The 19,000-nt window shown below is 54.2% G+C and overlaps 1 protein-coding gene across 1 annotated transcript in view; it reads left to right on the top strand.

Moving 5' to 3' along the window:
• The window catches only part of LOC142908958 (coxsackievirus and adenovirus receptor homolog), an 83,416-nt gene that overhangs the window by 37,970 nt on the left and 26,446 nt on the right, over nt 1-19,000 (top strand). The window contains exons 5-6 of the mRNA XM_076059640.1: nt 12,361-12,474; nt 16,819-16,966. Of these exons, the coding sequence (XP_075915755.1) occupies nt 12,361-12,474; nt 16,819-16,966 (262 nt within the window). The remainder of the gene's footprint in view (nt 1-12,360; nt 12,475-16,818; nt 16,967-19,000) is intronic.

Here is a 19,000-nt window from a genome sequence, read left to right as displayed (position 1 = left end):
CACAGAGACCCACAGACTCACCACACACAGAGACCCACAGACTCACCACACAGAGACCCATAGACTCACCACACAGAGACCCATAGACTCATCACACAGAGACCCATAGACTCACCACACACAGAGACCCATAGACTCACCACACAGAGACCCACAGACTCACCACACAGAGACCCACCACACAGAGACCCACAGACTCACCACACACAGAGACCCATAGACTCACCACACACAGAGACCCATAAACTCACCACACACAGAGACCCATAGACTCACCACACAGAGACCCATAGACTCACCACACAGAGACCCATAGACTCACCACACAGAGACCCATAGACTCACCACACAGAGACCCACAGACTCACCACACAGAGACCCACAGACTCACCACACACAGAGACCCATAGACTCACCACACAGAGACCCATAGACTCACCACACAGAGACTCACCACACAGAGACCCATAGAATCATCACACAGAGACCCACAGACTCACCACACAGAGACCCACAGACTAACCACACACAGAGACCCATAGACTCACAAAGAGACCCACAGACTCACCACACAGAGACCCACAGACTCACCACACACAGAGACCCACAGACTCACTCACACAGAGACCCACAGACTCACCACACACAGAGACCCACAGACTCACCACACAGAGACCCATAGACTCACCACACAGAGACCCACAGACTCACCACACACAGAGACCCACAGACTCACCACACAGAGACCCATAGACTCACCACACAGAGACCCATAGACTCATCACACACAGAGACCAACAGACTCACCACACACAGAGACCCACAGACTCACCACACAGAGACCCACAGACTCACCACACAGAGACCCACAGACTCACCACACAGAGACCCACAGACTCACCACACAGAGACCCATAGACTCACCACACACAGAGACCCACAGACTCACCACACACAGACCCACAGACTCACCACACACAGACCCACAGACTCACCACACACAGAGACCCACAGACTCACCACACAGAGACCCACAGACTCACCACACAGAGACCCACAGACTCACCACACAGAGACCCATAGACTCACCACACAGAGACCCACAGACTCACCACACAGAGACCCACAGACTCTCCACACACAGAGACCCATAGACTCACAAAGAGACCCACAGACTCACCACACAGAGAGTCCCACAGACTCACCACACAGAGACCCATAGACTCACCACACACAGAGACCCATAGACTCACCACACACAGAGACCCATAGACTCACCACACACAGAGACCCACAGACTCACCACACACAGAGACTCATAGACTCACCACACACAGAGACCCATAGACTCACCACACACAGAGACCCATAGACTCACCACACAGAGACCCATAGACTCACCACACAGAGCCCCATAGACTCACCACACAGAGACCCACAGACTCACCACACAGAGACCCATAGACTCACCACACAGAGACCCACAGACTCACCACACACAGAGACCCACAGACTCACCACACAGAGACCCATAGACTCACCACACAGAGACCCATAGACTCATCACACAGAGACCCATAGACTCACCACACACAGAGACCCATAGACTCACCACACAGAGACCCACAGACTCACCACACAGAGACCCACCACACAGAGACCCACAGACTCACCACACACAGAGACCCATAGACTCACCACACACAGAGACCCATAAACTCACCACACACAGAGACCCATAGACTCACCACACAGAGACCCATAGACTCACCACACAGAGACCCATAGACTCACCACACAGAGACCCATAGACTCACCACACAGAGACCCACAGACTCACCACACAGAGACCCACAGACTCACCACACACAGAGACCCATAGACTCACCACACAGAGACCCATAGACTCACCACACAGAGACTCACCACACAGAGACCCATAGAATCATCACACAGAGACCCACAGACTCACCACACAGAGACCCACAGACTAACCACACACAGAGACCCATAGACTCACAAAGAGACCCACAGACTCACCACACAGAGACCCACAGACTCACCACACACAGAGACCCACAGACTCACTCACACAGAGACCCACAGACTCACCACACACAGAGACCCACAGACTCACCACACAGAGACCCATAGACTCACCACACAGAGACCCACAGACTCACCACACACAGAGACCCACAGACTCACCACACAGAGACCCATAGACTCACCACACAGAGACCCATAGACTCATCACACACAGAGACCAACAGACTCACCACACACAGAGACCCACAGACTCACCACACAGAGACCCACAGACTCACCACACAGAGACCCACAGACTCACCACACAGAGACCCACAGACTCACCACACAGAGACCCATAGACTCACCACACACAGAGACCCACAGACTCACCACACACAGACCCACAGACTCACCACACACAGACCCACAGACTCACCACACACAGAGACCCACAGACTCACCACACAGAGACCCACAGACTCACCACACAGAGACCCACAGACTCACCACACAGAGACCCATAGACTCACCACACAGAGACCCACAGACTCACCACACAGAGACCCACAGACTCTCCACACACAGAGACCCATAGACTCACAAAGAGACCCACAGACTCACCACACAGAGAGTCCCACAGACTCACCACACAGAGACCCATAGACTCACCACACACAGAGACCCATAGACTCACCACACACAGAGACCCATAGACTCACCACACACAGAGACCCACAGACTCACCACACACAGAGACTCATAGACTCACCACACACAGAGACCCATAGACTCACCACACACAGAGACCCATAGACTCACCACACACAGAGACCCATAGACTCACCACACACAGAGACCCATAGACTCACCACACACAGAGACCCATAGACTCACCACACACAGAGACCCATAGACTCACCACACACAGAGACCATAGTCTCACCACACACAGATACCCATAGACTTACCACACACAGAGACCCATAGACTCACCACACACAGAGACCCATAGACTCACCACACACAGAGACCCATAGACTCACCACACACAGAGACCCACAGACTCACCACACACAGAGACTCATAGACTCACCACACACAGAGACCCATAGACTCTCCACACACAGAGACCCATAGACTCACCACACACAGATACTTATAGACTCACCACACAGAGACCCATAGACTCACCACACAGAGACCCATAGACTCACCACACAGAGACCCATAGACTCACAACACAGAGACCCACAGACTCACCACACAGAGACCCATAGACTCACCACACAGAGACCCACAGACTCACCACACACAGAGACCCACAGACTCACCACACAGAGACCCATAGACTCACCACACAGAGACCCATAGACTCATCACACAGAGACCCATAGACTCACCACACATAGAGACCCATAGACTCACCATACAGAGACCCACAGACTCACCACACAGAGACCCACAGACTCACCACACAGAGACCCACAGACTCACCACACACAGAGACCCATAGACTCACCACACACAGAGACCCATAAACTCACCACACACAGAGACCCATAGACTCACCACACAGAGACCCATAGACTCACCACACAGAGACCCATAGACTCACCACACAGAGACCCATAGACTCACCACACAGAGACCCACAGACTCACCACACAGAGACCCACAGACTCACCACACACAGAGACCCGTAGACTCACCACACAGAGACCCATAGACTCACCACACAGAGACCCACAGACTCACCACACAGAGACCCATAGAATCATCACACAGAGACCCACAGACTCACTGCACAGAGACCCACAGACTCACCACACACAGAGACCCATAGACTCACCACACAGAGACCCATAGACTCATCACACACAGAGACCAACAGACTCACCACACACAGAGACCCACAGACTCACCACACAGACACCCACAGACTCACCACACAGAGACTCATAGACTCACCACACAGAGACCCACAGACTCACCACACAGAGACTCACAAACTCACCACACACAGAGACCCACAGACTCACCACACAGAGACCCATAGAATCATCACACAGAGACCCACAGACTCACCACACAGAGACCCACAGACTCACCACACACAGAGACCCATAGACTCACAAAGAGACCCACAGACTCACCACACAGAGACCCATAGACTCACCACACAGAGACCCACAGACTCATCACACACAGAGACCCACAGACTCACCACACAGAGACCCATAGACTCACCACACAGAGACCCATAGACTCATCACACACAGAGACCAACAGACTCACCACACACAGAGACCCACAGACTCACCACACAGAGACCCACAGACTCACCACACAGAGACCCACAGACTCACCACACAGAGACCCACAGACTCACCACACAGAGACCCATAGACTCACCACACACAGAGACCCACAGACTCACCACACACAGACCCACAGACTCACCACACACAGACCCACAGACTCACCACACACAGAGACCCACAGACTCACCACACAGAGACCCACAGACTCACCACACAGAGACCCACAGACTCACCACACAGAGACCCATAGACTCACCACACAGAGACCCACAGACTCACCACACAGAGACCCACAGACTCTCCACACACAGAGACCCATAGACTCACAAAGAGACCCACAGACTCACCACACAGAGAGTCCCACAGACTCACCACACAGAGACCCATAGACTCACCACACACAGAGACCCATAGACTCACCACACACAGAGACCCATAGACTCACCACACACAGAGACCCACAGACTCACCACACACAGAGACTCATAGACTCACCACACACAGAGACCCATAGACTCACCACACACAGAGACCCATAGACTCACCACACAGAGACCCATAGACTCACCACACAGAGCCCCATAGACTCACCACACAGAGACCCACAGACTCACCACACAGAGACCCATAGACTCACCACACAGAGACCCACAGACTCACCACACACAGAGACCCACAGACTCACCACACAGAGACCCATAGACTCACCACACAGAGACCCATAGACTCATCACACAGAGACCCATAGACTCACCACACACAGAGACCCATAGACTCACCACACAGAGACCCACAGACTCACCACACAGAGACCCACCACACAGAGACCCACAGACTCACCACACACAGAGACCCATAGACTCACCACACACAGAGACCCATAAACTCACCACACACAGAGACCCATAGACTCACCACACAGAGACCCATAGACTCACCACACAGAGACCCATAGACTCACCACACAGAGACCCATAGACTCACCACACAGAGACCCACAGACTCACCACACAGAGACCCACAGACTCACCACACACAGAGACCCATAGACTCACCACACAGAGACCCATAGACTCACCACACAGAGACTCACCACACAGAGACCCATAGAATCATCACACAGAGACCCACAGACTCACCACACAGAGACCCACAGACTAACCACACACAGAGACCCATAGACTCACAAAGAGACCCACAGACTCACCACACAGAGACCCACAGACTCACCACACACAGAGACCCACAGACTCACTCACACAGAGACCCACAGACTCACCACACACAGAGACCCACAGACTCACCACACAGAGACCCATAGACTCACCACACAGAGACCCACAGACTCACCACACACAGAGACCCACAGACTCACCACACAGAGACCCATAGACTCACCACACAGAGACCCATAGACTCATCACACACAGAGACCAACAGACTCACCACACACAGAGACCCACAGACTCACCACACAGAGACCCACAGACTCACCACACAGAGACCCACAGACTCACCACACAGAGACCCACAGACTCACCACACAGAGACCCATAGACTCACCACACACAGAGACCCACAGACTCACCACACACAGACCCACAGACTCACCACACACAGACCCACAGACTCACCACACACAGAGACCCACAGACTCACCACACAGAGACCCACAGACTCACCACACAGAGACCCACAGACTCACCACACAGAGACCCATAGACTCACCACACAGAGACCCACAGACTCACCACACAGAGACCCACAGACTCTCCACACACAGAGACCCATAGACTCACAAAGAGACCCACAGACTCACCACACAGAGAGTCCCACAGACTCACCACACAGAGACCCATAGACTCACCACACACAGAGACCCATAGACTCACCACACACAGAGACCCATAGACTCACCACACACAGAGACCCACAGACTCACCACACACAGAGACTCATAGACTCACCACACACAGAGACCCATAGACTCACCACACACAGAGACCCATAGACTCACCACACACAGAGACCCATAGACTCACCACACACAGAGACCCATAGACTCACCACACACAGAGACCCATAGACTCACCACACACAGAGACCCATAGACTCACCACACACAGAGACCATAGTCTCACCACACACAGATACCCATAGACTTACCACACACAGAGACCCATAGACTCACCACACACAGAGACCCATAGACTCACCACACACAGAGACCCATAGACTCACCACACACAGAGACCCACAGACTCACCACACACAGAGACTCATAGACTCACCACACACAGAGACCCATAGACTCTCCACACACAGAGACCCATAGACTCACCACACACAGATACTTATAGACTCACCACACAGAGACCCATAGACTCACCACACAGAGACCCATAGACTCACCACACAGAGACCCATAGACTCACAACACAGAGACCCACAGACTCACCACACAGAGACCCATAGACTCACCACACAGAGACCCACAGACTCACCACACACAGAGACCCACAGACTCACCACACAGAGACCCATAGACTCACCACACAGAGACCCATAGACTCATCACACAGAGACCCATAGACTCACCACACATAGAGACCCATAGACTCACCATACAGAGACCCACAGACTCACCACACAGAGACCCACAGACTCACCACACAGAGACCCACAGACTCACCACACACAGAGACCCATAGACTCACCACACACAGAGACCCATAAACTCACCACACACAGAGACCCATAGACTCACCACACAGAGACCCATAGACTCACCACACAGAGACCCATAGACTCACCACACAGAGACCCATAGACTCACCACACAGAGACCCACAGACTCACCACACAGAGACCCACAGACTCACCACACACAGAGACCCGTAGACTCACCACACAGAGACCCATAGACTCACCACACAGAGACCCACAGACTCACCACACAGAGACCCATAGAATCATCACACAGAGACCCACAGACTCACTGCACAGAGACCCACAGACTCACCACACACAGAGACCCATAGACTCACCACACAGAGACCCATAGACTCATCACACACAGAGACCAACAGACTCACCACACACAGAGACCCACAGACTCACCACACAGACACCCACAGACTCACCACACAGAGACTCATAGACTCACCACACAGAGACCCACAGACTCACCACACAGAGACTCACAAACTCACCACACACAGAGACCCACAGACTCACCACACAGAGACCCATAGAATCATCACACAGAGACCCACAGACTCACCACACAGAGACCCACAGACTCACCACACACAGAGACCCATAGACTCACAAAGAGACCCACAGACTCACCACACAGAGACCCATAGACTCACCACACAGAGACCCACAGACTCATCACACACAGAGACCCACAGACTCACCACACAGAGACCCATAGACTCACCACACAGAGACCCATAGACTCATCACACACAGAGACCAACATACTCACCACACACAGAGACCCACAGACTCACCACACAGACACCCACAGACTCACCACACAGAGACTCATAGACTCACCACACAGAGACCCACAGACTCACCACACAGAGACTCACAAACTCACCACACACAGAGACCCACAGACTCACCACACAGAGACCCACAGACTCACCACACAGAGACCCACAGACTCACCACACACAGAGACCCACAGACTCACCACACAGAGACCCACAGACTCACCACACAGAGACCCACAGACTCACCACACAGAGACCCACAGACTCACCACACAGAGACCCATAGACTCACCACACACAGAGACCCACAGACTCACCACACACAGACCCACAGACTCACCACACACAGACCCACAGACTCACCACACACAGAGACCCACAGACTCACCACACAGAGACCCACAGACTCACCACACAGAGACCCACAGACTCACCACATAGAGACCCATAGACTCACCACACAGAGACCCACAGACTCACCACACAGAGACCCACAGACTCTCCACACACAGAGACCCATAGACTCACAAAGAGACCCACAGACTCACCACACAGAGACTCCCACAGACTCACCACACAGAGACCCATAGACTCACCACACACAGAGACCCATAGACTCACCACACACAGAGACCCATAGACTCACCACACACAGAGACCCACAGACTCACCACACACAGAGACTCATAGACTCACCACACACAGAGACCCATAGACTCACCACACACAGAGACCCATAGACTCACCACACACAGAGACCCATAGACTCACCACACACAGAGACCCATAGACTCACCACACACAGAGACCCATAGACTCACCACACACAGAGACCCATAGACTCACCACACACAGAGACCATAGTCTCACCACACACAGATACCCATAGACTTACCACACACAGAGACCCATAGACTCACCACACACAGAGACCCATAGACTCACCACACACAGAGACCCATAGACTCACCACACACAGAGACCCACAGACTCACCACACACAGAGACTCATAGACTCACCACACACAGAGACCCATAGACTCTCCACACACAGAGACCCATAGACTCACCACACACAGAGACCCATAGACTCACCACACACAGAGACTCATAGACTCAGCACACACAGATACTTATAGACTCACCACACAGAGACCCATAGACTCACCACACAGAGACCCATAGACTCACCACACAGAGACCCATAGACTCACCACACAGAGACCCACAGACTCACCACACAGAGACCCATAGACTCGCCACACAGAGACCCACAGACTCACCACACACAGAGACCCACAGACTCACCACACAGAGACCCATAGACTCACCACACAGAGACCCATAGACTCATCACACAGAGACCCATAGACTCACCACACATAGAGACCCATAGACTCACCATACAGAGACCCACAGACTCACCACACAGAGACCCACAGACTCACCACACAGAGACCCACAGATTCACCACACACAGAGACCCATAGACTCACCACACACAGAGACCCATAAACTCACCACACACAGAGACCCATAGACTCACCACACAGAGACCCATAGACTCACCACACAGAGACCCATAGACTCACCACACAGAGACCCATAGACTCACCACACAGAGACCCACAGACTCACCACACAGAGACCCACAGACTCACCACACACAGAGACCCGTAGACTCACCACACAGAGACCCATAGACTCACCACACAGAGACCCACAGACTCACCACACAGAGACCCATAGAATCATCACACAGAGACCCACAGACTCACCGCACAGAGACCCACAGACTCACCACACACAGAGACCCATAGACTCACAAAGAGACCCACAGACTCACCACACAGAGACCCACAGACTCACCACACACAGAGACCCACAGACTCACTCCCACAGAGACCCACAGACTCACCACACACAGAGACCCACAGACTCACCACACAGAGACCCATAGACTCACCACACAGAGACCCACAGACTCACCACACACAGAGACCCACAGACTCACCACACAGAGACCCATAGACTCACCACACAGAGACCCATAGACTCATCACACACAGAGACCAACAGACTCACCACACACAGAGACCCACAGACTCACCACACAGACACCCACAGACTCACCACACAGAGACTCATAGACTCACCACACAGAGACCCACAGACTCACCACACAGAGACTCACAAACTCACCACACACAGAGACCCACAGACTCACCACACAGAGACCCATAGAATCATCACACAGAGACCCACAGACTCACCACACAGAGACCCACAGACTCACCACACACAGAGACCCATAGACTCACAAAGAGACCCACAGACTCACCACACAGAGACCCATAGACTCACCACACAGAGACCCACAGACTCATCACACACAGAGACCCACAGACTCACCACACAGAGACCCATAGACTCACCACACAGAGACCCATAGACTCATCACACACAGAGACCAACATACTCACCACACACAGAGACCCACAGACTCACCACACAGACACCCACAGACTCACCACACAGAGACTCATAGACTCACCACACAGAGACCCACAGACTCACCACACAGAGACTCACAAACTCACCACACACAGAGACCCACAGACTCACCACACAGAGACCCACAGACTCACCACACAGAGACCCACAGACTCACCACACACAGAGACCCACAGACTCACCACACAGAGACCCACAGACTCACCACACAGAGACCCACAGACTCACTACACAGAGACCCACAGACTCACCACACACAGAGACCCACAGACTCATCACACAGAGACCCACAGACTCACCACACAGAGACCCACAGAATCACCACACAGAGACCCACAGACTCATCACACAGAGACCCATAGACTCACCACACACAGCGACCCACAGACTCACCACACACAGACCCACAGACTCACCACACACAGAGACCCACAGACTCACCACCCAGAGACCCACAGACTCACCATACAGAGACCCACAGACTCACCACACAGAGACCCATAGACTCACCACACACAGAGACCCACAGACTCAACACACAGAGACCCATAGACTCACCACACAGAGACCCACAGACTCACCACACAGAGACCCACAGACTCACCACACAGAGACCCATAGACTCACCACACACAGAGACCCACAGACTCAACACACAGAGACCCATAGACTCACCACACAGAGACCCACAGACTCACCACACACAGAGACCCACAGACTCACCACACAGAGACCCATAGACTCACCACACAGAGACCCATAGACTAATCACACACAGAGACCCACAGACTCACCACACACAGAGACCCACAGACTCACCACACAGACACCCACAGACTCACCACACAGAGACCCATAGACTCACTCACAGAGAGACCCACAGACTCACCACGCACAGAGACCCACAGACTCACCACACAGAGACCCATAGACTCACCACACAGAGACCCACAGACTCACCACACACAGAGACCCACAGACTCACCACACAGAGACCCATAGACTCACCACACAGAGACCCATAGACTCATCACACACAGAGACCCACAGACTCACCACACACAGAGACCCACAGACTCACCACACAGACACCCACAGACTCACCACACAGAGACCCATAGACTCACCACACAGAGACCCACAGACTCACCACACAGAGACTCATAGACTCACCACACAGAGACTCACAAACTCACCACACACATAGACCCACAGACTCACCACACAGAGGCCCACAGACTCACCACACAGAGACCCACAGACTCACCACACACAGAGACCCACAGACTCACCACACAGAGACCCACAGACTCACCACACAGAGACCCACAGACTCACCACACAGAGACCCACAGACTCACCACACACAGAGACCCACAGACTCATCACACAGAGACCCACAGACTCACCACACACAGACCCACAGACTCACCACACACAGAGACCCACAGACTCACCACACAGAGACCCACAGACTCACCACACAGAGACCCACAGACTCACCACACAGAGACCCATAGACTCACCACACACAGAGACCCATAGACTCACCACACAGAGACCCACAGACTCACCACACAGAGACCCACAGACTCACCACACAGAGACCCACAGACTCACCACACAGAGACCCATAGACTCACCACACACAGAGACCCACAGACTCACCACACAGAGACCCATAGACTCACCACACAGAGGCCCACAGACTCATCACACAGAGACCCACAGACTCACCACACAGAGACCCATAGACTTACCACACAGAGACCCATAGACTCACCACACACAGAGACCCATAGACTCACCACACAGAGACCCACAGACTCACCACACAGAGACCCACAGACTCACCACACAGAGACCCACAGACTCACCACACAGAGACCCACAGACTCACCACACACAGACCCACAGACTCACCACACACAGACCCACAGGAGTGAGCTCTCCGCTTGTTGATTCTCCCCGCTTGGTGCGGCACGCAGGAGGAACGCTGCGCATCAGCAACGCGAGCGAGAGCCACGCGGAGACCTATCGGTGCAACGCCAGCAACCGCGTGGGCTGGCGGTCGTGCGTCGTGACCCTCTCGCTCGTGAGCCGTGAGTCTGCCTCTCGCTACGCACGCGGGCGCCACGCGTGTGTGTGCGTGTGTGTGTGTGTGCGTGTGTGTGTACGTGGTCCGGCAAAACAACCCCCTACTTCCTCGCGGTGCCGGACGGGCAACTCTGTCGTGGACAGTGCTGTGGGGGGAGATCCAATTTTGATTGGCTCCTCCCCTCATGGCATATGTGTCCACCACAGGGGCTAAACGGGGGCTCTGGACGGGTGCGAGGGGCTGGTAACCCCTCCACCTTCAATTAATTACCACGAAACCACGAATTAAACTGAAATATGTAACTAATAAGCTTGTGCCGGAGGCCCCGGGGGGCCAGGCGTCTATGACGTCTCCTGGCCAAACCCCAATTGGCGGAGCCAGGAGATTGAATACCTACCCTCGGGGCTACTCCAGAAACAACGAAAAGCCACTACGGGTGGCCACGTGGAATGTTCGAACGCTCACTGCAGAGGAGAGGCTGCCACTCCTCTGTCGGGAGCTGGACCGGTACCGCCTGGATCTATGCGGCATTCAGGAGGTCCGGTGGACCGGCTCTAGCTCCTGCCACCATGAGGGGTGGACAGTCCTCTACTCGGGGCAGCAGACTGCCAAACAACAGGATGTGGGTCTTCTTTTGAACAAAAGAATGAAGGGGGCGTGGGAGCGTGGCGGTGAGGTGTGGGAAGCTGTAAGCCCCAGGCTACTTTGGGCTCGCCTTCCCATCAACCGGAGGCGAGGAATGGTGGTCGTGGTTACTTATGCCCCCACCGAAGATGAACATCCGTGGAGGGATGCAGGCAAAGCCGATGAGTCAGATGCCTCTATGACCTCCTGTCACAGGTGCTGGCTAAAGTGGCCCCTCGGGATAGTCATCATGTTGGGTGACTTCAATGCCCGAGTTGGTCATGATACTGGCACCTGGTCTGGAGTGATTGGAGGGCATGGGCCAGATCAGCTCAATAACAATGGTAGGAGGCTGCTAGATTTTTGTGCAGCCCATGGGCTTGTAATTACCAACACGCTGTTCCGGCATCGGCGCATCCACACAACATCATGGATGCATGCCGGGTCCAAGCAAGAACATCTGCTGGACTACATAGTGACGGACCAGCGAATGCAAGCCCATGTCCTTGACACCAGGACCTACTGTGGAGCTGAACTGCCCTCTGACCATCGACTAGTCATCTGTAAGATGCGCCTGCCATTCTTCCACTCCGGTGGTGGGTGTACACCCAGGACCCCATTCCAACATAAAGTGGCCTGGTCTCAGTTATCTGATGAAAGTTGCAAGCGAGAATTTCATCATCGCTTGCGGCTGGGATTGGCATCGTCCCCGACTCCTCCTGATGTCGAGGGTAAATGGGCGAGGTTTAGGACTGTGACTCATGCAGCTGCAATGGCTGCTTTGGGTACGCGGTCCAGACCTCCCCAGAGACCCTGCCTAACAGAGGAGGTGTTCAGGATGGTTGAGAAAAAGCGACAGGCCCACTGTCATCGGTTACAGAATCCCACGTCAGAGAATGAGGAGGCTTACCGCAGCCTTCGCTCGGAGGTTCGGAGAGCCGTGAGGCGCTGCAAGGATGGGTGGTGGTCGCGGGTTGCTGAGGAGATGGAGTCTGCCTCAGTGGCCCGTGATCACAAATCTCTATTTAACTCCATCAAAAAAGTAACCTGCAGCGCCACACCTATTACCATCATTAGGGGAAAAAACGGTGATCCAATCTCCGACCCCCAGGAACAGGTTCGCAGATTTGCTGAGCATTTCTGTGAGGTCCTGGGGGAGGGAAAATCCCTCAGCCAGGAAAACATCGTGGCACAAAGTGAGGATGACCCTGCTGAGGCTACGGTGCCTCAAATATTGGAAGAAGTCACCCCCTGTGAGTGGCTGGCTGAGGTGCCGTCTGCTGAGGAAGTATTGAAGGCGATCCGGAGTCTGAGACCAGGAAAGGCAGCGGGCAGAGATGATCTCCCAAGCGAAATGCTGAGGGAGGGTGGCGTTTGTGCACAGACTGCCCTATATGACATCATAACAACAGTCTGGACCACTGGACGGGTTCCGCAGGATTGGAAGGATGCCCTGGTGGTCCCCCTTTTTAAGAAGGGGGACCGCACAGACTGTAACAACTACAGGGGCATCTCACTCCTCAGTGTGCCGGGAAAGGTCCTGGCAAGGATTATTCAGCATCGCCTTGCCAGGCACGCTGAGGAGAGGCTTGCGGAGCCCCAATGCGGTTTCAGGAAAGGGCGGTCCTGCACAGATGCCATATTTTCTGTCCGTCTGCTACAGCAGAGGTGTAGGGAATTCTAACAAGACCTACATCTCTGCTTTATTGACCTGGTCAAGGCCTATGATACCATCAGTAGGCCTGGGCTCTGGGTCATTCTTCGTGCTTTTGGAGTACCTGACCCTCTGCTCACGATCATTAAGGACCTTCATGATGGTGAGCGGGCCCGGGTAAAACTACGTGGCCGGGAGTCAGAGCCATTCCCTGTACACCTTGGGGTGCGACAGGGATGTCCTCTGGCTCCTACATTATTTAACATCTATTTTGACCACGTAGTTCGTGAAGCCTTCAATAGCTGTACCGGGGGAATCTCCATATGGTACAGATATAATGGGAGGCTAATCGATGCCCGGGTGCGGTCAAGGGATGGCTCCCTATTGCTCAACCACGTTATGTATGCTGATGATTTGGTAATAGCTGCTCAGTCAGAGGAAGAGTTGGATATGCTGCTGCTGAGACTGGAGCTAAGAGGTGGGGCCTTACCATCAGCCCCACCAAAACTAAGCACCTGCCTGGGTATTTTGTACCATCGGACACTCCACCCCCACAACTCCCAATCGGTGATGGGGCAGTTGTGGAGAGAGTGGAGAGTTTCCCATACCTGGGCAGTGTGCTTATGACTGGCTCCAGTTTAACAGCAGAGGTCTCACTCCGAATCAGTCGAGCGGCAATATCTTTTCATCGGTTGCGTAACGTTGTGTGGAAGCTACCTGGTCTGTCGCTCCGCACTAAGCTTCAGGTCTTCTCGGCCACGGTCATTCCCTCCCTTCTCTACGCTTGCGAAACGTGGATCCCCCTAATGGAACATCTTCGCCTGTTAGAAACATTTAGGCTGGCCTGCCTACGATCCATCCTGGGTTTAACCAGACTGGATTGTGTGAGGAGCTCACAAATCCTTCGAAGATCTGGGCAGGGTCCCATCGGTGAGCTCCTCCGGCAGGCAAGGCTGCGATGGCTGGGTCATGTAGCCCGCATGCCCAGCCACCGCATGCCGAAACAGCTTTTGTTTGGCCGGATTGAGGGGGCTCAGCGGGCGCGGCACGGGCTAGAGAAGAGATGGAGTGATGTGGTACAGGAGGACGTGGAGCTGAGTGGACTTGCCGATGACTGGTACCAGCGGTGTCAAGATCGGCCTCTGTGGAGGAGGCTCGTGAAGGATGCTACTGGGCAGTTGGAGGCAGTCGCCCTCCAACAACAACGGAGGGCGGAGGAGCGACGCTCAGAACAACGAGCGGAGCGCCGGGTGGCTAAAGCACAGCAGGTTGGCACAGTAGGGGGCACAGGTGGTGCATCAGGCAGTCATCTCAGTCAGTCGACCCGTGGCACCTGGGTCTGCCCCGTGACCTCCTGCCAGCGGGCGTTCGACACTTCACGTGGCCTCAGGGTACACATAGCCTGGCACAAGCGTCGTGGTGACGTCACCGCCACTTAGTGGCGAATGGCGGTTGTTGTGTGTACGTGTGTGTGTGTGTGCGTGTGGCTGTGCTACGAACCCGGCGACCCGGGGTTCGATTCCCGCTCACGGCCAACACCGCCGGTGACCATTATCTGAACCGGTCCCTGGGCCTCCGCTCGGTCGACACGGCCTCAAATGAGTACCTGGTGCGGTGTGTAAACATCGCCACTGGGGAGACAAAGGCGGCCGGGCGTGGTGCTGGCCACCCACCCCCTCGTGTACCGTTCCGGCTTTCATAGCTACTGCTGCTCGCTAACAGCACTTGCCCCTACAGTCTGTTACAGACAGCACTTTCCCCTACAGTCTGTTACAGACAGCACTCGCCCTGACAGTCTGTTACAGACAGCACTTTCCCCTACAGTCTGTTACAGACAGCACTTGCCCCTACAGTCTGTTACAGCCAGCACTTTCCCCTACAGTCTGTTACAGACAGCACTTGCCCCTACAGTCTGTTACAGGCAGCACTCACCCCTACAATCTGTTACAGACAGCACTTGCCCCTACAGTCTGTTAGAGACAGCACTTGCCCCTACAGTCTGTTACAGACAGCACTTTCCCCTACAGTCTGTGAAGGTTACGCGTGTGTGGGTGATCGTGTCGTGTGCAGCGAGCGCTAACGCCGGCGTCGTGACGGGCGCCGTGATGGGCGTGCTCCTCCTCCTCGTCGTCGTCGCCGCCATCGGCTTCCTCGTCCTGTACCCGCTGCTCAAGCGCAAGGCGGCGTGGGACCGAGACTACCGCCACAACGACATCCGGTGAGGGCCCACCCGCTCGCTCGCTTGCCCGCCCGCTAGCCCGGGCCGCCCGCTCACTTGCTTTACCCGCTCGCTTACCTGCTCGCTCGGCCACTGACCCACTCGCCCACTGACTCACTCACCCACTGACTCACTCGCCCACTGACCCACTCGCCCACTGACCCACTGACTCACTCGCCCACTGACCCACTCGCCCACTCGCCTACTCGCCCACTCGCCCACTTGCCCACTGACTCAGTCGCCCACTGACACACTCGCCCACTCGCCCACTGACCCACTCGCCCACTCGCCCACTGACCCACTGACCCACTCGCCCACTGACTCACTCGCCCACTGACCCACTTGCCCACTGACCCACTCGCCCACTGACCCACTCGCCCACTGACCCACTCACCCACTCGCCCACTGACCCATTCGCCAACTCGGCCTCTGACCCACTCGCCCACTGACCCACTCGCCCACTGACCCACTCGCCCACTGACCCACTCACCCACTCGCCCACTGACCCATTCGCCCACTCGGCCTCTGACCCACTCGCCCACTGACCCACTCGCCCACTGACCCACTCGCCCACTCGCCCACTGACCCACTAGCCCACTGACTCACTCGCCCACTGACTCACTCGCCCACTCGCCCACTGACCCACTCGCCCACTGACCCACTCACCCACTCGCCCACTGACCCACTCGCCCACTGACCCACTGACCCACTCGCCCACTGACCCACTCGCCCACTCGCCCACTGACCCACTCACCCACTCGCCCACTGACCCACTCGCCCACTGACCCACTGACTCACTCACCCACTGACCCACTCGCCCACTGACTCACTCGCCCACTGACCACACTCGCCCACTGACTCACTCGCCCACTGACTCACTCGCCCACTCGCACAGCTGCAGCAGCAGCGTTGGTCCGAATCTGCCTGAGATTCTCGGACGGTGACAGTCGGAGGACAAACTCCAGCAAGTGGAAGCGTCCGTGTGTGTGTGAGCATCAACTCGCTGAGCCCCTGCCCTCACTGCACCTCGGTGAAAGAGAGCTTCAGAGCTCATCGGATTCCTTTCCTCCTACAGCCTGAATACACATTCTTGATTCTGAGATTCTGAGCAGTCGTGACTTTAACAGATGGACGTTTGTCTGATCCCCTCCCTCACCTCCCTCCCTCTCTCCCTCACCTCCGTCACCTCCCTCACCTCCCTCACCTCCCTCACCTCCCTCCCTCTAAATTTCGATTTAAAGCTTTCGTAACTGCAAGGATTCATCTTCTTTGGTTCTTTCGGTAAAGTCACGTAGAATGAGAATAAAATAATAAATTGATCAAATGATATAACGCAATAATATTCTCACGACGTTTCGGCCACAACACAAGCGGCCTTCATCAGGTGAAGGGACGAGACTGTCTGGTAGGACAGCGCTGGAGTGAAAAAGCCACGTTCAGATCACGACCTTTAAGCTGTGTGAGAGGAAACAAAGCGCCTTGACAAAAGAATTAGCATATAATTTAGCATTGAAATGGCTGAGTGATTAGCTTGTGACTGGTCACAGAAATGGCTATGTTAAAAGTTAAAGCATACACATCCGCAGAGGCACCCCTTGACAAAGGAATTAGCATAGAATTTAGCATTGAAATAGCTGAGTGATTAGCTTGTAACTGGTCACAGAAATAGCTATGTTAAAGTCAGAGCATACACATTCACCAAGGCACTTAGTACAAATCAAACAGGAGAATTTAGCATTGAAATAACTAGGCGAATTTAGCATTGAAATAACTGAGTGATTAGCTAGTGACTGGTCACAGAAATGGCTATGTTGAAGTCAAGGCCTACACATCTGAGCTATTCACAGTACTATATAGTGAACCAATAAAAAACTAAAATATAAATTACCTTAATGTTATCAATAAACTCTATATTCTCCAATCAGCTAAGCTACCAACAATAAGTCGTTATATATCACAATGCTATATGGCGAAAAAATGGGTGGATTCTTACCCTCAACTTTAGCAACACGGATAGCTACGGGTCCCGTTCAG

This window comes from Petromyzon marinus, unplaced genomic scaffold (assembly GCF_048934315.1).
Source record: "Petromyzon marinus isolate PM22_M1 ecotype Great Lakes invasive population unplaced genomic scaffold, UKy_Petmar_22M1.pri1.0 PM_G_Scaffold_11, whole genome shotgun sequence".
Taxonomy (NCBI): domain Eukaryota; kingdom Metazoa; phylum Chordata; class Hyperoartia; order Petromyzontiformes; family Petromyzontidae; genus Petromyzon; species Petromyzon marinus.
The sequence above is the reverse complement of the archived record's forward strand: the minus strand, read 5'-3'. Positions and strand labels throughout refer to the sequence as shown.